The sequence below is a fragment of the Petaurus breviceps genome, unplaced genomic scaffold, assembly GCF_028583685.1.
Source record: "Petaurus breviceps papuanus isolate PSGF00001 unplaced genomic scaffold, PetGlider_PUasm1.0 551, whole genome shotgun sequence".
NCBI classification, from domain to species: Eukaryota; Metazoa; Chordata; class Mammalia; order Diprotodontia; family Petauridae; genus Petaurus; species Petaurus breviceps.
In genome coordinates, this window is record NW_027186372.1 from 24,463,442 (window position 1) to 24,490,250 (window position 26,809).

At 37.4% G+C, this 26,809-nt stretch overlaps 1 protein-coding gene across 5 annotated transcripts in view; it reads left to right on the forward strand.

Annotated features, from left to right (window-relative positions):
• The window catches only part of EBF1 (EBF transcription factor 1), a 461,328-nt gene that overhangs the window by 354,561 nt on the left and 79,958 nt on the right, over window positions 1-26,809 (forward strand). For all 5 annotated transcript variants that reach the window (XM_069102477.1, XM_069102478.1, XM_069102479.1 and 2 more), the window contains one exon: window positions 15,968-16,094. In XM_069102477.1, coding sequence (XP_068958578.1) covers window positions 15,968-16,094 — 127 coding nt within the window. The remainder of the gene's footprint in view (window positions 1-15,967; window positions 16,095-26,809) is intronic.

Sequence of the window (26,809 nt, forward strand, 5' to 3'; positions counted from 1 at the left end):
TTTTAATGTTATGAGTCTCAAATGCAACTTTTCTTCAAGGTTTTTTATTTCATTTCTAGGCACTGTATACATTACATTAGGTGGCATGCAATTTTGTGGCACATGTAAAATTAAGGATTGCCTGGACCATTTAGCTCAGTTGGGTAGAGCATGGTGCTAATGAGGCCATGGGTTTGATCCTTGTATGGCTCATTTAGGCTCACACAGAGAGAAATTCTGTTCTGTGGTCACAGGCTGCCTCTTAACCCCAGGCAGCTATCCCTCAAATGTAAGCCATTGGTCACAAGGTAGATTGAGAGTATAAATGGTTTCTCATCCATCCCCACCCCTGAAAAAAATTCAAAGTACGTCTCCTATTAATTTCAGGTCAACTATATCATCCTTAGGACTGTCTTTTTGTTTTGATTTTTTATAAATTTCCACATGTGTGTTATATCCAGGAATTGTTAATTCACCAGGAACTTTTCCTGTATAGGTGATACTACTTAATTATGTACTTATTATTAGCCCAAGACCTAAAAGGATCTAAAAGAAACAAAGCAGAAGAATCATAGACTCTCTGAACTGGAAAGGACCTCAGAGCTCATCTAGTCTAATTCATACCTGAACAATTCTCACTCAAACTTTACTTAAAAACCTTTAGTGAGAAACAACTGACTTCCTGTGGAGGTAGCCTATCCTCCTAAGTTTTTTCTTTGTAGTGTAAAGAACTTCTACCCAATGCTCTTCATTCTGCTCCTATAACTAGCCTAACCCTCGCTTTATATGGCAAAATTCCACATATTTAGGGAGAGGAGAGATATTTTCTCCCTATGTTTTTTTCTTCTCCATGTGAAATATCTTTAGTTTCTTCACCAGCATTTTGAATGGCATGGTCTTTAGCACTCTGATCATCTTGGTCACCCTCCTCTGAACACACTGACACTTATTAATCAGTTTCCCAAAATGTGGCATCTAGAATTTAATACAACACTCTAGATGTGGTCTGTCCAGGTCAGTGTGCCATGGGACCATCATCTCCCACATTCTGGGCACTCTGCCTTTTAAAAATGCAGTCTGACATTGCATTAGCTTTTTTTGGCTGCCCTGTAAGCCTGTTGACTAATATTGAGTGTAAAAGCCCTTGTTTTCTTCCCCTCACATAGGGGCTTTTGTCTAGTCATGCCTCCCACATGATGATGATTTTTTTAAAAAGTGAAATGAAGGACTTTAAAAAAAATCTCTATTGAATTTAATCTTATTAGCCAGCTGACTGATCCCTTGCTGAGATCTTTTTGAGGGATATTTAAATTCTAAAATTAAATGAATTCATAATAATGTGAAAATAACTTTTTTTAAGTTTTCCTTTCCAATGTTTTTGTTTGTGTTTGTTTTTCTCATGGCAGTCCACTTGCTAGGAACCTCAGATGACACCTGTTTGTATTTTTAATCTATTGAAATGGAGAAGTAGCAGATAGCAGGAGGCTAGTATTGCTTAGTTAGGGTAGGGCCAGGACAATGGTGTTTTCAGGGGCTTACATTCTCAGTGAGACTAGACAGTCACAAATGCAGTTTTCTCTTTCCCTTTCCCTCCCAAACTTCCATTTTTTTCTTATTTGTGCAAATAAAGAATAACGTTTTTATTTAGTAAAGTTGACCTCTGTCTCATAGTGAGGAAGGAAACGTTAAACAAACCTTGATGATAATCCTACTTTGATCCCTCATCTTGGAAGGAAGATGATCTTGGATTCTCAAAAGAGCTATATCCACAGGCGATATGTAAGCTTTGGTAAAGTCCTAACATGTTGAAAAGAATTTGAGTCTAGGCTTTGTGGTAGACTTTTTTGTTAATCACACAACCAGTCTAAATAGGTTGAGAGAGGCTTACTGTCATACTGGCCATAGAGTAGTGGATTTCTTGGCCATGGCAACTCTTGAAAACTTTTTACAATGTCCTAGAAAAGTTGTGATCTTGATGGAGGGAGAAGCCACACTGATGAGATCATACGTTTTTGAACTATCAAGGTAGTATAGACCTACATGAGTAGGGGAGACCACGTGGGTTAAATGGAGGAAAAAAAAGATTGGATATGAAGTCAGGAGTCATGGATTCAAATTTTGACTCTGCTGCTATGTGTGTGATTGTGGAAAAGTAATTTCATCTTTCTGAACCTCAGTTCCCTCAACTGTAAAATGAAATGACTGAACTCAATTTTGAGTTTTAACTATGATCCCATGATCTGCGTGGCCCTAGAAACTCCCCAGATATCTTTCCATTGTTTTGCTTTTACAAAACCACATATAGAATCAAAGACATTTCAGCAGTAAAGGGACCTTCATCCAACCCCTTCATGAGTGGAGAAGGAATTCTGTTATGGTTAAGTGACTTGCCCATCTTCACATAGTGAATTAGTTGCAGAGTCAGAGCTGGATCACATTTCTTCTGATTCTCCATTCAGTGCTTTGTACATAGCCTTGTGTTCAGTGTATGAATGAATGCTTTTTATTCAGTCAAAGTATTTCATAGTTTTCAGCACTATTTCTGACATGGTTGAGTAATCTCAAGATGCTTATTATACATGTAGGATCACAGAATTACAGAGAAATTGAGAACTGGAAGGGATTTCATTGGCCATTCATTCCCACCCATACATAGAATTCCTACTATTACATTCTCAACCATCTAGCCTCTCCAAGGAGTGGACAATTCCCTGATTCCTCTCTATCTCCTCTCCACTTTTGATTTTGGAATCTAGATCTAAGATATCAGGGAAGTTTTCCTTTATAATTCCTTGAAATATGATATCTAAATTTTTTTTTGATTATTGCTTTCAGGTAGTCCAATAATTTTTAAAAAATCTCTCTTTCATTTATTTTCCAGGTCAACTATTTTTGCCATGAGATTTCATATTTTTCTCTCTCTCTTTTTTTTTTTACTCTTGTTTGATTGTTTCTTAATGTCTCACGGACTCAGCTTGTCCAATTCTAATTTTTAAGGATTTATTTTACTCAGTGAGCTTTTATACCTCTTTTTTCTTTTAACCAATTCTATTTTTTAAGGAGCTCTTTAATCCTTTTTGTGCCTCTTTTATCATTAGGCCTGTTCTGTTTTTTTTTAAGGTCTTATTCCATATTTGTCTGTGTGTGTGTCCCAAGTTGTTACTTTTCTTTCCCAAATTTTTTTTGTATCACTCTCATTTCTTTCCCCAAATTTTCCTCTATTACTCTCATCTCTTTCTTTAACTCTTCCAGGAATTCTTGTTGGGCTTGGGTCAAATTGCATTTTTCTTTGAGACTTTGCTAATAGCTGTTTTGACATTATTGTCTTCTGAGTTTATTTTCTTGGTCTTCTCTGCCATCATAATAGCTTTTTATGATCAAGTTATTTTGTTGCTGCTATTTGCTCATTTTCCCAACCTATTTCATGACTTTGCACTTTATGTTAAAGTTGGGCTCTGTTACGTTGGGGGTAGCTGTAAGTGATAATTCTCCTTCTGGCCCTGGAACTGTGACCAAGTCCCCTACTCTGTTGCAACTACAAGTACTGGTGTTCATCTCTTCCTTACTATGATGTAGCTATGACCATGCCCCTTGCTCCCTTGTAACTGACTACAACAGTTCCTCTCCACTCTGCAAATGGGATCTGAAACTGCATATGGGCAGTAGAGTTGCCAATCATCAAGTGCACCTGGTGCCAGGAAAGGGTCCCCTGTAATCTCTGACCAGTTGTCTGACCCCTTTACTGTCTCTGGGTTGGGAGATCCTGAAGCTATTGTTGCTGATGCTGTCATGGCCAGAGCCAAGGCCTGCAGCTGGTACTGCCACCCAGTGTGCTCTGAGCTGGCCCCCACCCCATGTCACAGATTTCTTCTGCCAACCTCCTAAGTTGTATTAGGCTGGAAAAGATGTCTTCCTCTGACCTTTTGTCGGCTCTGCCACTCCAAAATTTTATTTGAGGAGTTTTTTTAAGTTCTTTGGCTGGGAAGTTGGGACAATTCAGCTGAGTTGTTGCCCATGCTCTGGCATCTTGGTGTTCCCCAACCTTTATTGTTTGGAAGTTTTTCCTGTCACCAAGCCTAAATCTGCCTCCTGGCGACTTCTCCCTCCTGATTCTGTTCTCTTGGTACAAAACAGCATGTTTGCCCCTCTTCCACAATAACAGCCCTTCAAATGCTTTAAGACAACCACCATGTTCTCCCTGTGTCTTCCCTTCTCTAGGCTTTATAAACACGCCCAGTCCCTTCCCTCTTATGTCAAGGACTCAAGACTCCTCCACTGCCCTACTTGCCCCTTTTCAGCTTACCAATATCTGTGAAGTGTGGCACCCAGAACTAAACTCAAAAACTCCAGAAGGCTCTGGGCTCACGTCCAAGTGCTGACTTGTTTTGAGCTGGTAGGCCATGAAAACATCTTTTTTTAGGATAATGGTGACTTAGCTAATCTTTCCCCACCTTGTACTTGTGAAATGTTATAGGATGGTTGGCCGTTGTTGTTTTGGCGCTCACATGTAAGGCAACATAGGGCCCTACTGAATTTCATCTAAAAACATTCAGGTAAAAATGTCTGTCAAAGTATTTTTTTGACTTTTTAACCCCATTTTTAGTCCATTGTATTAGTTATTCCTCATCTCTGCAAATTTGATGAGCATGCCAAATATGCCTGTAAATATATGTACATACATATATGTGTATAAACATATATACATATGCTATATAGTGTAGTAATATATGCACATGTATGTAGGTATATATCTAGGGTGTCCAAAATGTCTTAGAGCAGTTTTAAGCTATTAAAACTCAAAACCACACAAATTAATTAATCGGTAGGCGTTTATGAAACATCTTTGATGACCCGAGTACTGTGCTTAGCACTGGAAAGACTTTTGAGACACCCTGTGTGTCACATCTATACATATATATGTTTGCATACACATAAGTATATAGACATATGTTCCAGTGACATATGAGATACATGTGAAACAAAACAAGAAATATGAGGAAAATGATAATCAAATTTACACTGATAAAATATAAATATGATTAACATTCATTTTTCATGTATTATTGCTTAATGATTAAAATATATATGTATTTCTTATAAAGTCAAATAAATGGATTTAAAAGCATTCTTGCTTACATACACATACACAGGAATTATTTAAGCACATTTCTTTTTAATTGTAAACCTACATTTTTGAGTGAATGTTGTGAGCGCCCTACTATGTGTAAAGACCTATGTTATAATTAGAATCTTCATTCATGAGGGAGGAGGGCGAAAGAGCAACCTGATAGCCTGAATTTATCATATTAGTAGTGAATGGAAATTCAGAAATGTCGGCCAACAATTTCAATTAAACTTTAACCCCAAGTTATTTTATGGAGGATCATTTCAAAATGCATGGACATAAATTTTAAAAAGTAGATTGAAATATAGTCTAATGGCCTTTTTATATAGCCTTCATCTGGGACAAAGACATGGTCACTTCATTACTAAAATGCTTAAGTCTACATTTATTCATATAGAAGGTAGTTGAGAAGACTGTTCTCTACACTAATGACTCTGAAATAATGCCCATTATATACTAATAGAATGGCACTTTCTAGGAGGAGTAGAGAACTTATTCAGGCATTATATGTGAGCTATGGCACAGTGAGAACAGTACTCGCTTTGTGGGCAGTGATCTGGGTTAGGAACCATGGGACTACTACTTTGTAGCCTCCCAATCTTGGACAAATCACTTTGACCTTGGGCCAATCATTTTACCTCCTTGAGCTGTACCAGAGTGGTTCAGTGGGTGGAGCTCTGGGCCTGGAGTCAGGAAGACTTGAATCCAAATCTGGCTTCAGATCCTTACTAGTTGTGTGATCCTGGGCAAGTTATTTAATTTCTGTCTGTCTCAGTTTCCTCAACTATAAAGGAGATTGATTATATTAACATGTCTTTTCTAGGGTTGTCATAAGGATCAAATGAGATATTATTTGCAGATGATGGGTGTAGAGTTAGGAAGAGATTAGGGAAAAGCTAGCAGTCTAGTTTAGTAGCATAGAGAGTTTGTGTGCATGGGGTTGTATGTAACAAAGCTGGAAAGATATGTGGGGGCAAGACTGTGAAAAGCCTTAAATATTAGGAGTCTGTATTTGTACTTGTTTTTTATCCTGTAAGCAGTGGTGAGTAAGTGAATTTTTTGAATAGAAGGGCATGGTTAGAGGTATGTACTAGTGAGATTATTTTGGCAGCTATATGGCGGATGGACTGGAGTAGAGAGGGACTGAAAGCAGGGACACTAGTAATGAGAGACTAAAAAAGGGTGTGGCTATGTCAGTGGAGATAGGACAGGAGAGAAAAAATATTGTGCAAGAATTGCTTGACCTGGATGCCCATTTGCATGTAGGTTAAAGGGAAAGGAAAAAGAGATACCTAGGGTTTTTTGTTTTTTTTTTTTTGAGCCTGGATGACTAAGAAGACCATATAAAAATAAGGAAAATTGGGGGAAAGGCATGTTCTGAAGGCGACTTTTTGAGTTTGAGGTGCTGACATGTCCCTCAAATGGAGAAACTCTACTTTCTCCAGCAGAAAATTGGATGTGTAAAACCCTTTCTGGGTCTAAATCGACAACCTATTGTCATCATCATCATCATCATCTTCATCATCTTCATAATTGTTGTTATCCATTGGGGAAAATATAAGACAATAACACCATATTTATCCAGAAGACAATAGTCTCTGTAATATTTTCAACTCTCAGAAACATAGTTCAGTAACTATGTATATATGAAAGGGGAATGAGGAGGGGAAGAAGCATAAAAAATAGTATCCAAAATAGCTGTCACAAATATTCTACTAAAGCCATGCACTTCAATTTTTAAGACATCATTTTGGACTTTATTAACATTTATTTAACATTAAAATTTTAATAAGCCTAGTTATTTGATTTCCTAGCATACAGTAAATTCAGTGTAGCAAACTAGAAGTCAGTTTTGTGAGTTAAGAGAATGGGAGAATAAGACTATTGGAGGCAAGCATCATTGACCCTAGGATAAGAGGTAACCTGCTATTGAGAGAGGACTTTGAAAAACTTAAAAGTAGACACAATATTATATTATGATAAACTCCACATAGATGTTTATAAGAATGATCCCAGTTGATCAAGCAAGTTAATTACATTTAGTATTATAATTTTTAAAAGTGCAGAAGTATACAGTGTATCTACATTATTTAGAAAGTCCATCAAAATAAGTTAACATGGAAAAAAAAAGTCTGAGCATTTTATGAGGTGAGTCCTCTGGAAAATTAATATATTTAGATCCACTTATTCTTTGATTAATTTAATTCATATTAGTAGCTAACATATACAAAATATTATATTAAAAATTATATACATGTCTGAGGTTCAATATCCAACCAATTTGATTTATGTTTCAAGCTTTAGAAGCCCAGAGATATTTTTTTCAGATGACAGATTAATTTCATTTTATCCCAAACTAAATCATAAAACTCTAGAATGTTACATCTGGAAGAGTCCTTTGCCATCACCTAGTGCAGTTCTCTCATTTTGTGAAAGAGAAAGCTGTAGTCCAGAGAGTGAAGGTCACACAGTGAATTCATGGTAGATCTGGGACATTTTCCAGTGCCTCTACCTACTTCATCATATTCGTGTCTTCTTCAGGTCTTGTGTGCTCTGTATTTTTCTTGGTTGATCCTTCCAGTTAAATTTTTCCCAAAGCTTGACCCCTTTCCTACTTAAGCAAATATACATGTAGGCAAGAGGAAACATCTAACCCTGCAGGGTTCCAGTCTCTTTCCAAAATGCATCCAATTTGCATTTTTAAAGAAACAAACAAGAAATAACACACAAGTGAAAAATGGCCAGAGTGGGAAATGATATTTCTTCTAAACTGAATTTATGAAAACAAACCATGAGAAAGAGCTCATTTAGTTTAGAGCTTGTATAGTTTGAAACCACTGGGATCTGGCACTGCCTGGATCTAATTCTACCCTTTTGGAATGTCTTCTTCCTTAGGAACTCATCAGTGGCTTTCCAGCTCCCAAATTGTCAGGATGGGATCCAAAATTTTATGTAGTGCAACTGGCATAGATCACATAGACTGAGTGTAACTAAAAAAAAAACAAGCTTTGCTCCCTCTTGATTATGCTAGAATAGCATTCATAGATATGATTTGTGTTAAAGTTCAAAGGTCTGTAAAACTGAGAACTGGAAGATATCTTACAATTCATCTAGATGGATCTTCTCATTTTTCATAGGAAGAAACTGAGACCCCAAGAGGATAAATAGCTTTTCCAAGATAACAAAGTTAGAATAGCAGGAGTAGATGAGTGTAAAGCTCAGGTGGCTTCGTGGTACACTAGAAAGAGAGCTGGAATTTGGAATCAAGAAGGCCTGAGTTCAAATTCTGGTTTTGCTGCTTATTACCTATATATAACCCTGGGCAAATTATTTTATTTCTCTGGGTATCTGTTTCCTTGTCTGTGAAATGAGGGGTTGTACCAGATGGTCTCTAAGGTCTTTCTCCAGCTCAGTGTCAATGACATTACAATTCTACTTCCTTTGCCCAGTTGTCTTTCCACCGCATGAGCTCTAACTGCCTGTGGTTAGATGGGATTTGTTAGGGGATCTTGGTAAGTTTCTATTCAATGGAATGTGGTCAATCTATTTTACTGAACGTTGCATTATCTGACTGAGCATCAGACATCCATTGGATGAGAGAAATACTTTGAATTGAATGATGCTTAGTGATAATTTTTTTCAGTTACTAATAATGTAGTTTAGTATCAATTCATGGTGTTACAGAAGTCATCTTCTTCCCTCCAAATAAAATAGAAATATATTATCAAATATTCAAAAACAGATTTCAACTTTCTCATCCTACTTAGCAGCTATACAAGCTTGACAAAGTATAAACTCTCTTTGAACATTTATTCCTGAAGTTCGACATAGAAAACTTGCATCGCCCAACAGAATTTCCTAAAGCTTGCTTTAAAGTTACTTTCCTGAGAGGACAAAAGCAAACCAGGAAGTTCATGAAATAGTAAATGACTTAACTGGTTTTCTCCCACTTTCCTGGAGAAATCATGTTATAATTGAAGCAGGCAATCTTTATGAATCCAAAAATCAGAGGATGTTTTGTTATGGGATGAAGAGAACTCTGATAATGGTCAACTGAATCAAAAAAAACAAAACCAAAACAAAATCTCCCACTCTCTTATTCATAAGAGGCAGCATGATGAAGCTGAGCTGAAGCCAGGAAGACCTGAATTCAAGTTCTGATACTGACACATACTGACTGTAGGACCCTGGACAAGTCAGTGAATCTCAGGGTTCTGAGCAATTCTCTAAGACTCGAAGTTGTAGAAAAAGTGCTGACCTGCATTGGCAGAGGGAGTTTCCTCACCTGGGAATTTACCATACTATTGAAATCACAGATTCAATCTCAATCCTTGTCCTTACATCTCATTCATATTACATCAAATTCAGAAGAATAGACAGTATGACAGAGATAATATGAGTTCTGTCATTTTGGTTAGTACTTCCCAAAATTTCAATGAATCTTCCTAGAAAAGCTCCCTAAAAGTAATTTTAAATGGGATGTTCTAGCCATAATACCTAGAGAAAAATATTTAGTTTTTTAGTTACTATCACTATGGTGTAATGTCTCTTTAAAAATCATGGGCTGATTTAGTTTGTTTCAAAGCCTTAATTATACTTTTATGTTACAATTTCCTTATTTAAGTGTCTACTTTGTGTCAGTCACTCAGCATATGGGAATGCCCCCTACCTACCTCAAAGAGATGGATATTATTATCCTAATTGAGGAGGAGGAGGAGAATGCTGTGAGAATTATTAATACATAAATTAAAAAATTAATCTGGAAAGTGCTTTAAAGTCCCTGGAGATGGGCTCTACCAAAACACAAAGTATTTAACATTATTATAAGTGCCCCCGTGGAGTAGATAAGGGCTGTTATCATGGCTAAAAGAGGAGGAAACTGAGGCCTAGAGAGGAAGCAAAATGAGTTAATGGGTAGATTGTGATTGGGAACTCTTAAGTCATCAGGCAGGTATGGAGAACTGCTGTCCTAATGCCTGTCTCTGGCTTTTTGCTGTCAGGAGTTTCATTGTTTTTTCTAGAGGAGGAAAATATTTTCTTTTTTTTAACTTAATTTTTCACTTGCCTTGTTAGGGTATACTTGTTTTTGAATGTTACAGTAGGATTGATGAAGATCAGAATATTAGAATTTGCTAAATTATTTAAGAGTAGTCATTAAAAAAATCACTCATGGACTGGCTAGTTAACCTGTTTTTTTCCTCCCCCCTTCATGTCATGGCACTTTGAATTGCATCAATTTTGTGCAGTTGGTACAGAGCACTATTTCTTCTTATTACTAGTTGAGCACAGAAATTATTTTCTCGATTTTACAGATGAAGGTGCTAAGACCTAACGAGATGAAATGACTGGCCCAGGATCAAAGGGCAGAGGCAAAAATCAAACCAAGTACTTCGTACTTTTTCTATTCTATTCCATTTCTGCTGTGGGAAGTGACTTCCAAATGAAAGCATGGTTTTGACACTGATTTTAAATCAATAGACTAGGGAAAGGGGAAGGGACTGGGCCTGTGATTTCATTTCTATAGGGAATCCCTTCTGCCAAAGCAGGTTGGCACTTTCTCTGCAACTTTAATCTTCAAAAATTACCAATAACTATTCTTATCACCTTATTATTATTATATCATAGGTGCTATTCTTAACACTTGTTTTCTGTCCCGCTTCATGCCAGAAACTTAATAGTCGCTACCCTAAGGAAGATCCTAGTGGAGAGATAAGACAATACACATGAAACTTAGAGCATGTTCTTTGGTCAAGTACAGAATAGTGTGGTGCAGAAAATGAATGTGATAGTTCAGAGAAAAGAAAGTTACAGCATCTTAGATTTAGAGATCATTTTTCAAACAAGCTCAGTGGACTTTCACATATCATATCAATCGTTTTAGCTTTCTTTCTTTTTTTTAATGAAGAGTCCCTTGGTTTATTGCATGTATGCATGTTACCTTTGCTGTCTGATGAAGTAAATGGAACTTCTTGGGAAACTAACCTAGAGAGAGAGGGCTCACAGTGCTGGATTTGCGATAAGAAAGATCCCTGTTCACATTCTGCCTCAGACAATTACTGGTTGTGGAACCCTGGTAAAATCATTTCATTTCTCTTAACCTCAGTTTCTATATGTGTAAAATGAAGACAATGTCTAAGGTACTTACCTCTCCATGAAGATCAAATAAATTAATGTCTGTAAAGGACTTCACAAATCTTATAAAACTGCCAGGAATTATGATGCTTTACTCATTATTATTTAATAATCTCACAATTCCACTTTAGTTTATACCCACACGGCATACTCACTCTTTTTTTTCTTCATCAAACACAGACTGTCAGGGAGATCCCACATTTCATTCCCACTATTTCCATTTCCTTTCACACATACTGCATCTCTTGCTTTGACATAGACTTTCACACTTACATACATACACATACGCTCACATACACACAATTCCATGGACTTCTCTATGTAATCTATCTTGCTGTGCACATAACTCCATTAGTTCATTTCTCACATCCCCGTGGGCTGACAGTTATGCTCCATTGGGGAGTAGGGGCAGGGAATGTTTTGGCTTCTATACTGAAAGTCTGAAAGGGGTAAAATGCCTACACGTAGAGCCCAAAGAGAAAATTACTGCTCTTGTATTTTTTGAGATTCTGGTAGAATTTTCAGGTGGCTTTTGAAAGCATCTGGACTGCTTTTTTTCCTTTAATTTTAATATCACATGTTTCAAGCATGATCCTAGATTCCTTTTCCCCCTCTTGATCTTGTCTTAATTTCCCTTGTCTGAGATCTTGCAAACTCTTTTTTTTTTTGCTTTTATTTTTTTTGGGGGGGGGGTCGATTGGGGTTAAGTGACTTGCCCAAAGTCACCCGGCTAGTAAGTGTGTCAAGTGTCTGAGGCCATATTTGAACTCAATTCCTCCTGGCTCCAGGGCCAGTGCTCTCTCTATTCACTGCACCACCTAGCCGCCCCCAATCTTGCAAAACTCTTTTCTCCTTCCCATTCCCTTTTTTTTTGTACAATATTTCTGGTCATTGAATATTAGAGTTAAGGAATACTAGAGCTGAGAGAGATTTTGCTAGGCTAGGGACTGTTCCATAGTCTTCTTATCCTCAGCACCTAGCACCATGCCTGATACAAAGTAGGTGTTTAATCAATGCTTACTTAATAAAGGATTGATTAACTTTAGAACATAAAATGGTAGAGCTGGAAGAGACCTTGCTTACAACATAAAATGTTTAAAATAGAAGGGACTTTAGCCAGGTGTTTCATTTTACAAATGAAGAATTTGACACCTGAAGAGGTGACATGACTTCTTTAAGGTCATCTAGCTAGGTGGCAATCAGGATTCCAACCTAGGTCTTCCCCAATCTTCCTCCTTCCTCTCCCATATATATTTTAATGGTATTTTTCAGTTATTTCTTTTGAACCTTCCCTGCTGGTCAGGCTGTCAGGATTTGGATGATTCTTCAGCCATGTACAAACACAAAACTCTGCCTCTACCGCTTTATCTAATTATGTGTTATCACTGATGTGTTTGAAGTTTATTCTTATGTAAGGGAGAGTGATGAAGACTCCATCAAATGTTTTTTTATGATTCTGATACCTTGTACCTCAAAAACAATATTCTTTAAATATAGATGACATAGCTATCTGATAGAGAGGTAATGAAAGTGGTAAACACTGTAATGAAAATGAGAAGTGATGACTACTGTTATCAGAATAAGTGAGGAGCCCCCAAACTATAAAAAGCATAAACAAGAACTAAGAAAAAGTACAGCAGCCAGGCATCATTTAGAATAGGGAAAATTACCCCATACACCTTCATGGGTGTTCAAAGCATCACTGCTGACATCTAAGTAGCACAATGAACACAATGAGTTCAAATTTAACCTCAGACACTTACTAGCTGTGGGACTTACTAGACTGTAATTTAACCTCTGTTTGTATCAGTTTCCATATCTGTAAAATGGGAATGACAGCACCTTCCTTACATGGTTATTGTGAACGTCAAGTGAAATATCATTTATAGAAGTACTTAGTGTAGTACCTGGCACACAGCACTATATAAATGCTTATTCCCTCTCCCTTCAACTAATGTACTGTTGTAACAAGATCATCACTGTCATCATCATCATCATCATCAGTGTTATCAACCCCTAGAGCTGGAAAGGAACTCAGAGGCCATCTAGTCCAATCTCTTTATTTTACTACTGAGGAAACTGAGGCTCAGGGAGATTAAATGACTTTCCCAGTCACATAAAGAGTATGCATTTGAAGTTGGCTTTAAATCCAAGTCCTATGATTTCTGCCAGTGCTGTTTTTAATTTATTAGTGATGATTCTAAGTTATTAAAAATAAATGATGTTATTTGTAGTCTGTTTAATAAGGCAGGCACACTTATAGGTAGTTTGGAAAAGATTTTCAAACAAAATGTTTAAACTCAGAATAATGACAGAAATGAAATTTTGGTTCTCCAAGTAGTGAACTCTCAACTACCTAGAAAGCTCAACTATTTAGAATAGCACATTGCTGCATAGGTCCTAGGTGGCTGATGTTTTATGATAGCATGTATGTGAGTGTGTGTGTGTGTGTGTGTGTAAGTGGCTTCATCGTATTAATAAAGGATTCTTGTGTTTCATGGAAGAGAAGAATACTTTAGAAGGTATAGGTTCTCGTCCAGACTCTGTTAATAACTCACTTTCACTTGATACCCTGGGCAAGCATACTTCCCTTCTACAGGCCTCAGTTTCTAATCCTGTAAAATGGAAGGTTTGGACCTTAGGATCAGTAACATATGATTCTCTGACTAGGAAGAAAAATTCCAACCATTGAAGTAAAATGCTTCCCTGTGTGAAGGGAATCTACCTTCTAATCTGTTCTTTGGGGATTAGAGGAACATTTTTCACAATTACTTGTGAAAGTAACAAATAAAGGTACATGTAGATTGTTTTTTTTTCTCTTTTTGCTTCAATGGCTCAATGGCCACCCTAGTAGACCTCTTTTATGCTCCATCCGATTTCAGATCACTTTGTCAGCACAGAATCTGGGTATTTAGTACATTGTCTTTCAGTTGTTGCAGCCATGTCTGACTCTTTGTGACCAAATTTGGAGTCTTTCTTGGCAAAGAGACTGGGTTAGTTTGCCAATTTCATCTCCAGCTCATTTTACAGATGAGGAAACTGAGGCAAACAGGGTAAATGACTTTCCCAGGGTCACACAGCCATAAGTGTCTGAGGCTGGACTTGAACTCATGAAGATAGGTCTTCTTGACTCCAGGTCCTGCATCATCTCTCTGCTCTACTGAGTACCTAGCTGATGCTTTACAAGTGCTTGTTGATGAATAGATGGGGAATGAAAAAACAGTTAAGTTCTGACTCTGCACAAAACACTATTTTAAATGTGTATTAGGATTATATCAATGGATTATCTGACTTCGATGTCCTTTCTAAGTCTTCATATTCTTTTTTTTTTTTTTTTGCTTTTTGGAGGGGGGAAGGTAGGGCAATTGGGGTTAAGTGACTTGCTCAAGGTCACATGGCTAGTTTTTTTTTTTTTTTGGTGTGCATGTGTTAAGTGTCTGAGACCGAATTTGAACTCAGGTCGTCTTGACTCCAGGGCCTTTGCTCTATTCACTGCGCCACCGAGCGGCCCCTAAGTCTCTATTCTACAAAGCTATATGGAAACACCAGAAGTTGAACTAACTTGGGCATGCCAGTGAAATGAAGATTCTTTTCATTTAGTTCCACAGAAATACATTCTGGGAGACAACCAATGTGAATCCATCAGTTTGTTCTTTTTTATGCTGAATTAGGACAGTAAACTTCCAGCAAAACTAAGCTGAAAGGAATGATGAACGAATAGAATTGGAATGGATCTTAAGAGATCACCTAGTCTAATTCACTCACATTACAGATGGGGAAACTGAGACCCAGGGACTTGGGCAAGATCATACAGGTAGTTAGTTGGTAGCTGAATTCTTCTCTCCTGAATCCCAGCCCAACTGAGGGACAGGCTATACATAGCATATAGAGACAACTTATTAAGCCCAGAACCATGAGATGTCATTATTGTAGCTGGTTTTTTTAAGAACAGTATAACATCAGTTTTATGACCATTAATAATATTTGCAGTTATGTAAATGAAGATAAGGATACTTAAAAATCTTCATGGTGTAATCTGATTGCCTGCAGGGGTCAGGTCAAAATTTTCTCATACTGCAGATATCATTGCACAATTGAATAATGACCTTCTAGCCCTTTTCTACCAATCATCCTTTTAAGTTCCCGGGACTTCCGGCTGGGTAAAGGGCAGATGAGATGCTCTATCATCTGCATTTTCCTGGGTTGTTTAGGATTATTCCAGAGTCACCAATAACCCTGTATTTGGCCATTTATAAGTAATAATAGTTCATGCTTGTGTTCTGAAGCTAGTCAGAGTCTTGGTTCAATGTTTTGCACATCTGTCTTTTCTGTGTTTTTGATGGACTACATTCATTCAACTGTTCAGTGGATCAGTTCCTGGGGAGACATGGTAGAACTTAGCTCTGGTGACTAGGTGACACTTTCAACTACAGGGTCTTAAAAGGATAGCTCGCTCTGGGTAATTCATCATATTGGGCTGTCTTTTTTATTTTCAAGCAGGAAGGTGGTATTGCCTGCCATGTATGAAAATGATGACATCTCCGAAAGGCAAACTTTTGCAAATATTGTTGTCAGTGTCTCTCATATGGATTACATCAAGATTATATGTAAACATTGACAGGTTAACTACATGGTTTGAAAGCTTTGTTTTCTGGGAGTTGATAACTAAAGTTGCTAAATAAGGCCCCTACTTAGTGCAATGACATTTTTCCTTCCAATGTTTCCCTCCAGCTGATTACCCCTCATGCCATCCGAGTGCAGACTCCTCCACGACACATCCCTGGTGTTGTAGAAGTTACATTGTCTTACAAATCCAAACAGTTCTGCAAAGGAACACCAGGAAGATTCATCTACACAGGTAAGAAGCCCACAGAAATTCATTTATCCTCTAGATAGGAGATTATGAATTCTTGTGCGTATTTGTACCCTCTTTCTAACCTCCTGTCCTGTGAGGAGTTCTGTCTCCTAATGCTGCCATGTGCGTGTTTGATAGTGAGATTGTTATTTAAGAATTTATTTGAGTGTCCATGGGGCACAAATGGGTCAGTAGAAACAGCTGGCTGCCTACATAATGTGGCAACATAGGAAATAAAATGGAGAGGAATACTTCTAAGAGGTAAAAAGGGAAAGTGAAACTCAAGTCTGACTACTAAACCAGCTGTTTTTGTTTTAAACCAGCTTCTATCCTCATTAGAACATTTTTGACTGTGATTGGTGGCCTCAAATTTTAAGACTGGTGGGTGCGACTCCAATCCCCCCCAATCTGCCCTTGAGTCTCTTGGACTGCGGCACTCCTGGGAATTGGCTGAGCATATGGAGTGGCCTCCTGTAGGGATGCTGATTATTGAAGTTGCTGGGTGAATCCTTTGTGACAGACTGAATAATTTAACCAGGAGAATAACATTAGACAGAGAGGACCACGGCTCTGCCAGGCATGTTCCAAGTGCTAATAGCGTGGACCCAGAGCTCTAGATTACTAGGGATAATTGTTGGTAGCATTTCCTGAAATGGCTAAAATATTTGGTTATTTCTTCAGTAAAGGAACACAAGGCCCAATTAACTAGAAATAGGGTCTGTGTGCACACAAAGAAATTCCAAGGCAGTCAGTGGATGACTCTATTAACATATTTTAATTATAGCCATACAATTAAGCAAATAAATTTTATTTTGACTGTGACATTTTATCTCATAGCATCTTCTCTTTCTTGTTACTTAATATTATACTGCATAGGAAACCAATCATGTTTCTTAAAGCAAAATACTTTTTCTTTCTCTCTTGAAAAAATAAATAAATAGAAACAATTAATGCATTCTGACCCTTGGAAATGCCTCCCAGCCCTTTAAACAAAATGCAGGTTTGGTGCCTGCCTGACGATTAGTTTTAGTTAATTGAAAATTATAGGATTGACCCAAGAGGAAAATTTTGTTTGCACTCCAATCACTTTTACAAATTAAGGAAAATTACCACAATTTTGTTTAGCTAAGGTTTCACACTGAGTTCAAGAAATTAGCTCAGCCATCCCAACGAAGTCAGCACTTTGTTAGTGAGCACTTGAAAAATAATAGTCTATCTGGAGTTTTGTGGTGTATACAAACGGGGCATAGAAAAAGCTATGATACTTTATAGAAGTAGGCCAAGTGTTTTTAATTAGGCTCATTGGTTCAGTGTAAGTTTTGAAGAACAATCAAACTAGCAGATTAGCTGTTTCTTTTAAAGCTAGGATTTCTTGCCATTCATTTTTCCCATGAGAACTTCCACATAGCACAATTTTTTTTTTTTACAAGCCTCATTATGGGCCTACAGGAAATGGACCAATTGGAACTTCTGATACTGTAACATTCCTCAGCATCATTCCAATAGATGGGAGTTTTTCACAATGTTCTTCAGTGAACTCAGTGTTCTGGAACATATTACAAAACCACAGAGGCCAAATGTTTTCTCAGAGGAGCTTGGACTCTGTTTTTGGCCGAAAACATTTAGGCCTCACTTGCTGCCTATTTACCCTGCTATTAAGAACAAGAAAAAGAGAAGGGGGAAAGGGGGTTGGGGAGGAGAGAAGAAAACCCTGGTGTTGTGGGCGGTGCAAGAGTCAGTCAGGCATGGTTTCCTCTCTAGTGAAAATGTCCCTGCCCATTAATGGCACCATTTTGTGGTCAGGTCTCATTTAGAAGAAATTATTTTTAATCAGTGCTCAACAAAATATCCCGCCCCCCCCCAGCCACCTGGCTGCAAACTTAAAACACACACACACACACAACTGTTAAATACTGAAGTTTTCAGAAGAAAATACCGAGTGATCCCCCTCCCTTTTTTTTTTTTTGCTTTTTATCCATTTAAAAAATCGTCATAAATTTAACAAATTGAATTTTAATAGTACATAATCTCATCAAGAATAAAAGTCAAATATATATGGAGAAATGCCAGACTAGTTATTCTAGGAAAGAGAAATCCATGATATAGTCATGGAAATGTCAGATGTTCTATATTTTCTTATGGACACAGTCAGGGAGCTGGGCTATATTTTTAAAGTTCCTCCCAGCCCTAAATTCTATTGAAATGTTAACTATGATAATTTCCCTATTAGTTGGTACATCTCAAACTATATTTGAATTAGGGGGGAAAAATTAAGTCAGGTTTTCAAAAAGTTTTGAAAGAGGATCCCTTCTCTTTTGGAAAATTAAATTCTAAAGCAGTTTACATTTCCTCATGCCTATGAATACTGTTGTCTATTAATAATAAATGTTACATATTTGCTTTAACAAAATACAATCTGTGCTAATTGGTTGGATGCACGTGGGTTTCTTTGAATATTACCATTAAAACTCTCCATTACAGGGAGATTGCCTAGTGATTAGTGCTACCGATCCATAGGATTGACTTGGTTTACTTCTCTGGATGTTACCACATACTAGAGAAGGCATTTAGAGGGACTGTGAAACCTCTATGTTTTTGTATCCAACAAATTTAGGCGATTTCAAATATAGAACCCTCTTCCTTTCTCACAGACAGAAGTTCACGTTTCATTTTATTCAACATCTACAACATTTTGAGGTGAAGGGTTGTTTTTTTCAGGTCCTATGAATTCACTCTTGTGCTGCTCAGTTGAAGGCTGCTGAAAGAGGGAGGCAGAGAAAGAAGGAATGAGAATATGAGAGCTAAAGAGAGAAAATATGAGAGAATAAGAGAGAAAAAAAAGAGAACATAAGAAAATATGAATGAGTATAGGTCTGAAAAATACCAACCAAAACAAACTTTGATATTTTTTTCCTGGGGAGAAAGAAGGGAAAGAGAGAAGAAGAGAGTGCTAGAATATAGGACATTGATATGGAAGATTCATGCTTAATACTAATAATAACAACAATAATTAAAGAATCAGATTTAAAATAATCATGGTCATTGAGTTTGTCTGGATCTTGATACCATTAAGTAAGGAAACAGTGTAGAAACTTTCTTAACTGATAGATATCAGCAACTCATCAATAACTTAAAATATTAGAGTTGTTTATGGCAATAGAGAGATTAAGTGATGTCTCAAAGTTAGTATGTGTCAGGATTTGAACTCAAATCTTCTAGACGCCATAAATAACCCATTCTTGACTATACTTGACTGTTCCTTCTTATTCTTGCTCTTGTTTATAATATTGTTCTGGTTCTCCTCTTCCTCCTCAACTCTTTTCCTCCTCCTTTTCCTTTTCCTCTTCCTTATTTTTCTCCTCTTCTTCCTCTTTCTCCTCTTCCTCCTCAACTCTTTTCCTCCTTCCCCTTCTCCTTTTCCTCTTCCTTCTTTTTCTCCTCTTCTTCCTCCTTCCTTTTTCTTCTCCCCCCTTTCTTTCTCCTTCTTATTGGCCACACTACTACCTCTATGGCAGAAGTACAACAATGCATAATATAACAGCAGCAGCAACAACATCATCAACAACAACAACAAGGTATTCCTGGAATTGCATCAGGATGCTTTTGTTGAATCTAATTAACCTCAGAAAGCAGTTATCTCCTCCACAATAGTCCATAAAACATAAATATACAAGAAGAATGATAGAATGACTTATGTCAGAGCTGTTTTAATCTAAACCCAATCAAAGAGATGACAATGAAATAAAATGCTATCTCTAATATTACCGGTAATAATCAGAGCCTAAATTTTTTTATTGATGGAGGCAATGTAAATAAATGGTAGAAACCGTGCAGCATATCTCACCAGATGGCAGAAATCTACTTCAAAATACCTAAAATACCTAAAACGACCAGGTGGTCAGAATCCTACCCCTGAAGCTTTCTGTTACTCATAAGTTAACATGACAATCCCCCAGACTTTAAATATAGACTACAAACTATCCTTGAGAATTAAGCCAGTAACCTGTTAAATTAACTGGAGCTAGAGCATTTTCACAGACAAATGAATGCCCGCATAAAATTGACCCATACAAATTTAATAAAACATTTTAATGGATGCTGCCATAGGAGAGAGTCATAGTTTCTAACTTGTGTGGAATGGAAGGTTTTCAAAATATTAAAAACAAAACAAAACAAAACCCACCAACAACGAAGGATTAGGTATATATCATCCTCATTTTCCTTTATAGACATAATCACAGCTACTTTTGTTGAGCCTAAAAAATTATATAACAAGAGAACACGATCCTGTTATGGCTACCACTACTACTACTGTTAATACCATTTCTACCTCAATTTCAATGAACACAAAAATGAGAACAACATTTTAATAATATTTAACACAAAAGACAGGGTAGAGTTGATGCAGATAAGCTCATGTTTTAGAGGAGGTGGAAAAGAAAGCATTTGATAATAGATGATCTGTTCTAAGGCAGGGTAGCCTGTGAAAAGTCCCTTGTGCAGTCCTTAACTATCCTTTTTCTTTTTTTTTTGTCTTTTGGAGGGTAATTGGGGTTAAGTAACTTGCCCAAAGTTACATGGCTAGTTTTTGTGTGTGGGTGTTGTGTCTGATGCGGAAGCCGAACTCAGGTCCTCCTGACTCCAGGGACAGAACTTTACTCACTGTGCCACCTAGCCACCCCAGGTCCTTTACTATCTTGAATACAGGTCTCTGTCCATTGATCCTGAACAGAGGGAAAGCCTGAGTCAGCCTGAATCCCCCCTTCTTGTTAGCTTCTTGGTGCTCTCAGTTTACATATATATATTTGTGGGCTGGTCAGAGGGGAAGAAGGCAGAACTCCCAGCCAAACAGCCAAAAGGTTAGCAGTTCCTCTGAGTCTGACTCCACCCCTCCCAGCATATTCTTATGTAAATATGGGTTTGAACTAATGATGTTTTTGTATTTTTAATGACTTTAGGAAGGTGACGTGGGGAAAAAGAAGAAAACAAAACAAAGCAACTTTCCAATCAGAATTAGTTTCAAAGCTTTCTTTCTAATCTTGTATCTGGTCAATCAGTCTTAGAGATCCCTAGGAGGTGGTTTAAATCCTTCTCAAGTCCCCACCACTCATCAAGGGGCCATTACAAGGCTCTTTTTGTTCCCACAGCTCATGTTCCATCAATTGTAACATCTTTGGTTTTGTAAGTGTTGAAATCTCTCCTGCCAAGCTTTGAGGAAGGAGGTTGGGAAGCCCAGTGGATCTTTAGCTGTCCCCAATCAATTAATACAAGAAACAGTATCCTCACCAAGAAACAAATAATCAATTGTAAATGTAGGCAATTACTTTCAATTCAGCCTTTGTCAAAAGGGACCATCCTTTTTTTTTTTTTTTAAATAGGTGCAGAAATTGTAGCTGGTCAATTTGATAAATTTTCTAAGTAACGCTTTTCTAACTCAAAGTATTTCATAGACTTATAGGCTCATAGATTTATAGCTAGAAGATCAGATTCAATGAACTCTTAAGTCACTTCCATTGGGAAGATTTCGGTAGTTTTACGTTCTTTCAACACATAGTGTCTCCCAAACAGGCCTTTGTGGATTCCTGCCTCCATATCTCTCCTCACACCATGCCTCCTACCTGGAAAGCTTTTTCATCTACCTATTTTGCCCATTCTTAAAAATGGAGTTTAAATTATTTTTTCACTGTAAGGTCTTTCTTTGCCACCCTGGAGGCCTCCCTACTCTGATTGGTGATAAGAGATTTTGCCTGGATGATCCATTCAGCATTTTTTGAATTACATCCTTAATTATTTTTTCATTTGCCTAAACCTTACCTTTCCAATTGGATTGTAAGCTTCTTGAGGGAAGAGATCTCCTTCTTATACCTTTTTGTATCTCTTACTTTCACTACCTAACATAGCGCCATGAACACAAGCAAGCATTCATAAATTACTTAAATGATTGATTATACATATCCATTGGATTGTGTGTGTGTGTGTGTTGTGTGTGTGTGTGTGTTGTGTGTGTGTGTGTGTGTGTGTGTGTAATTACAGGAAATGCAAATGGAGAGTCCTTTTTTGGCATGTAAATGTCTTCATTTTATGTTTAGTATTCATCAAGCAAAACAGTTGAAGCCTCTGCTAAGTGGGGAGAAGATGGGAGTGGGAAGAGATTACTTGGAAAATGCCAAGGATCAATTATCAAATACCAATAATTTTCATGTTTTAAGAAGTGAACTTTTCTAAGGCAGTGTGGTGTAGTGATCTTGAGAAAGTCTGGCTACTAGTTCTGGCTCCTAACTCTAATTCTCTTTGTTACTTTGGATAATTCATTCAATCTCTCTGCCTTAATTTCCTTACCTGTAAAATTGAGGTGAATAATGATGAAATACGATTCAATAGAACAAAGAATAAACATTTATAAGACCTTTATTAAGCATAGTAGTGGGCAGGGTGCATTTTGCTAAGTTCAATTAGATCCATATTCTAGATCATGAAAGTACTTTGCAAAAGAAAAAGTGCTATGCCAAAGTAATATATTATTATTAAGATACCCCCTCAATTAAAATGGGGAGATTTGACCCAGGATGGGGCAAGGCAAGAATCTGTTTTCTTTTACATCAGATTATTTTCACTTCAGATTCAGAAGACTGTCTAATGAACCCTTACCTAACAGTTCTGCCTTTGCTGTGTCCTAATTGGAAAAGGCCCAACAAGAAAGAAAAATTAACAGCCTGCCCCTGTCCACATGTTTTGAATATTACTCCAAATGAGCCATTTATGCCGAGGGAGAGCGAGAATTCAAGGCAGAGATTCCCACCCCCCCAATCTCCTCTCTTCTCTCCCCCACCTCCTTAAGTGATGGGGGTGGGGGGATGGCAGAAGCAGTATGCCTCTGCTCTGTGCACAGAAGGAAGGCTTTGACAAAATTTGATCATGCCTGATGTATGCTAATGTGATCACTGAACCCTGGTCCTCTGGCATTTGTAAAGTTAAACATTGTCAGCATGATAATACAGAACAAAAATAATCACTAAAAGTATACAATGTACCTGTATGACATCTGTAAAGCGGAAGCAATTACACCACAGAAGAAAGCCAGCTCTGAAGGCAACATATTATTTTGCATATTTTATGTACACACTTTCCGAGAAATATGACCTTTATTTTCTAGTTGGAGTGGAGTGTAATCAGGACTTGAGCAGCTAGTGTAACAGGATCATTAAAAGGAATATTTTCCCTGACATTAGAGGTCTAAATGGGCACTAACCCTCCTTCACAGCCTTAGCTTTTTCCTGTCTGCCCAGACTTAATAAGTGATAAGGCCAGAAGAGAAATAAATCATGGAAATCCCTGTCCAAAGAAAACATATTGACTACAGCCAAGCAAATAACAGACCATAACCAATGGTCCCATTCATCATTCATATAATAGGGATATAAAGTATTTCCTACCTATGAAACCATATAGAGGGTAAAGGCAGATAAGCTCTCCCAATCTAAGGCATGTGATTTGGTTATTAAGAGACATGAACTATTTGTCACATGGCTTTAATCTTTAAGATGTGTTGCCATTTCTAAACTATAAATTTCCAGTAAAGGATTACAAAGCTATTAACAATAAAGGGTAGGGACTGAGCTTTATAAGTATTCTTGCTTGTGTAATACAATCCTATAAACTCTTGAAACTCTAATATATTTAGTATGATAGGACATGATTTGTTCTTCAAAGCCAGTAAACAATTTGAGGATTTTCATGTTTCATATCTGGCAGCATGATAAATTAACTACTTAGTTTCTCTGAATATAACTTATAATTGTCCTTTTTTCCTGGGGGAAAAAAGACGTCAAATAGCTTTTCACTGGTTTCAGGATTTATTTTAAATTTAGGAATTTTGGATTTTCATATGTTTAGCTTGTTAATCTTTTCATTATTATAGATATTAGTTGTTATGTCTCTTGCTAAATGTTTGAGGCAAGAAAGGTATAATAATAATGTATAATAAAGGTCCCTTTACTATTGAAATTCTATTTTTGTTTTTATGTTAACTGGAGCATTTTTTTTTTTGGACTTGTGTTTTTATTGATGCGTGGCCTCCTTTTACGAATACAGATCAGCAGCTGCTTTTGGTCACACAGCCAGTGTGGGTCAGAAGGCAGGATTTGAGTCCTCATTGTGAGGTAAACCCTCTATCCACCATATAGTCCTGCTTCTCAAGTTTTCACAGGGTAACAGAACACTCTCCTGTACAAAAACAGTTCCTTGCACCGCAGAGAGTGCTTAATAAGTAGATGTTGAGCTGAATTCTCTTGATATAACTTTGGCTTTTCTGCATACCAAATCATCCACTGTACATAGGGATTTTTTTAAAACACAAAATCATACATAGATTTATGGCTGAAAGGAACCTCAGAAGCCTTCTACTAAAAACACTTCATTTTTTATAGATGAGAAAACTGTAGCCTGGGGAGATTAAGTGACTTTGTGCAAGGTCACACAGTAGCAAGAAGCATAGATGGGAGTCACCCCAGGTATGCATATTGAACTAAGGTCCTCTGTGTCAGTCTGCTGTAATCTGTAGAGTCTACAATTTGTTTTTATTCTTACTTTTTGGCACTGATATTATAATGGATATCTATATCTCTCTACCTATGCAAAATGGATAGGGCTGCTGTCTTAAATTAAGATCTGTGTGTAATAACCAGAGAAAAGGTAAATGACTGTTTCAATCAGACTCATAATCTATCTCGTACAGCATTTTTCTTTGCCTCCAACTTTTATGATCCTGGGTAAGTCATAGGATTATATAATTCAGAATGATCAGAGAGCTTAGAGATCATTTAATTTGTACTTAACTCCTTCATTTTAAAAGCAAGAAATAGAAGATCCAGTAATATCAAATAATACTAGATTTAGGGACTAGTTACATGACCTCTGAGTTACTGGTATTTCCCTGATGAAATTACTTCATATCATCTATGTGTGTATATATGTGTATGTATGTATATATTATGTATACACATGCATATGTGTGTATATCTCTCTATTTAGCTATCTATACCACGTATATGTTGTCTCATTAAAAGAATGTAAGCTCCTTGAGGGCAGTAGAAATTTCATATTTCTGTCAGAAGAAAGTGTGTATGAGGGCAAACTATCTATTGAGTCAGTAACTTACTCCCCCTACTTAGCCTGGGTGCCTTTGTCAGAGAAAAACACTTCTATTGAATCACTCAAACAAAGGCATTTCGACTAGATGAAGCCTATTCAGATTGATTGAGAAACTTCGTCCCCAACCAGCTAGTTTGGAATCAGACACTCAAGACCCTGATAGTGGAAAGGAGAATTCTAGCCTTCCATGCTGAGGGGAAGAGAAGGGTTCTTGTTTCAAACTCAGTGTCAGTCACCTCCACTTTTAGCCAAAGGAGGATTTTGTGAAAATCAGAAGGCCAGAGAATTTGGATGTTTTCATCAGCATTCTAGTAATATAACAAGAACAGTAGTGACTAGTACTGGGAGATAAGGGCAAGCTAGGAATATTTCAAGACTCTACAAGGCTTTCTGCAGAAAAGCTATGCCATGACTAAGGGAATTTTGTGAATATCTCATGAAGGGGAGAAAACTACTTACAGTCAAAACCTATTTGCCCTATGTGCTCTGAAAGCATGGGTCCAGTTTGTCCCAGAATCTTTTTACTCATGGGAAAATGTGTCAAAAACTTTTAGGGTATGCATTATAGCAACCATTCTTATTATATTACCTTAGTTAAATAGATCTTTTCTGGCTGACTAAATTTATTTCAATTGATAATAAAGGAGAGATCACAGCAGTGGGGGTTTATAAGTCATAACATAGAAAACTTCACCTAGATACTCAAGGTCCCCTAGACCTCTTGGGGAGAAGAGTCAGCTTAGCTCTGGGTACCCGACTTACAAGCAGCAATGTGAGTTGGGAGGATAGTTCTAGAGCCCAAATGTGCTACATTTGTCTTTGTATCTGCAATGTCCAAAATAGTGCCTAGAACTGAATAACTGCTTATTACTTGAGTAGAGACCCTCTAATCCAGGAGTGAGGATCCTACAGCCTTGAGGCCACATGTGCCATAGAGCACCAGCCCTGGAGTCAGGAGGACCTGAATTCAAATCTGGCCTCAAACACACACAAAACCTAGCCGTGTGGCCTTGGGAAAGTCACTTAACCCCAATTGCCCTCCAAAAAAAAAAGCAAAAAAAAAAAAAGAATGAGGATACAAATACGAGTGATACATTGCCTATTCTTAACTAACTTAGATTCAAATAGGGGAGACCACAACACACCAGTATGATGGCCAGAGAGGGACATTGTGGTTTGGAAAGTCACAAGGATGTTAAGAGAAGGTATGAGGGAATGGATTGACATATTCTTTCCATTGTCAGTACTGATTTGATTATAGTTCCAGAACTGTATGCCTGAGGGTCAGGGTAAGATTAAAGTGGGGTAGGAAGACAGCAGAGTGATGACAGGGTAGGCCATTGTGTCAGGGTAGAATGTGAAATATGTCTGGAGCCAACTAAATACAGTGGGCCATCAGTTATCCATTAATGTTGGGGGAAAATACAGGCCCCAGGGCAGGGGTTCTGGAGTTAAAAGAGTTAAAGTCCCACAGAGCAAGTTCTCTGGAGATTTCATTTGGTCAAAAAGGGCACGCAATCTGGGTGAATGGTAAAGATAGAAGGCATAGCATCAGGAAGTGTAGATGA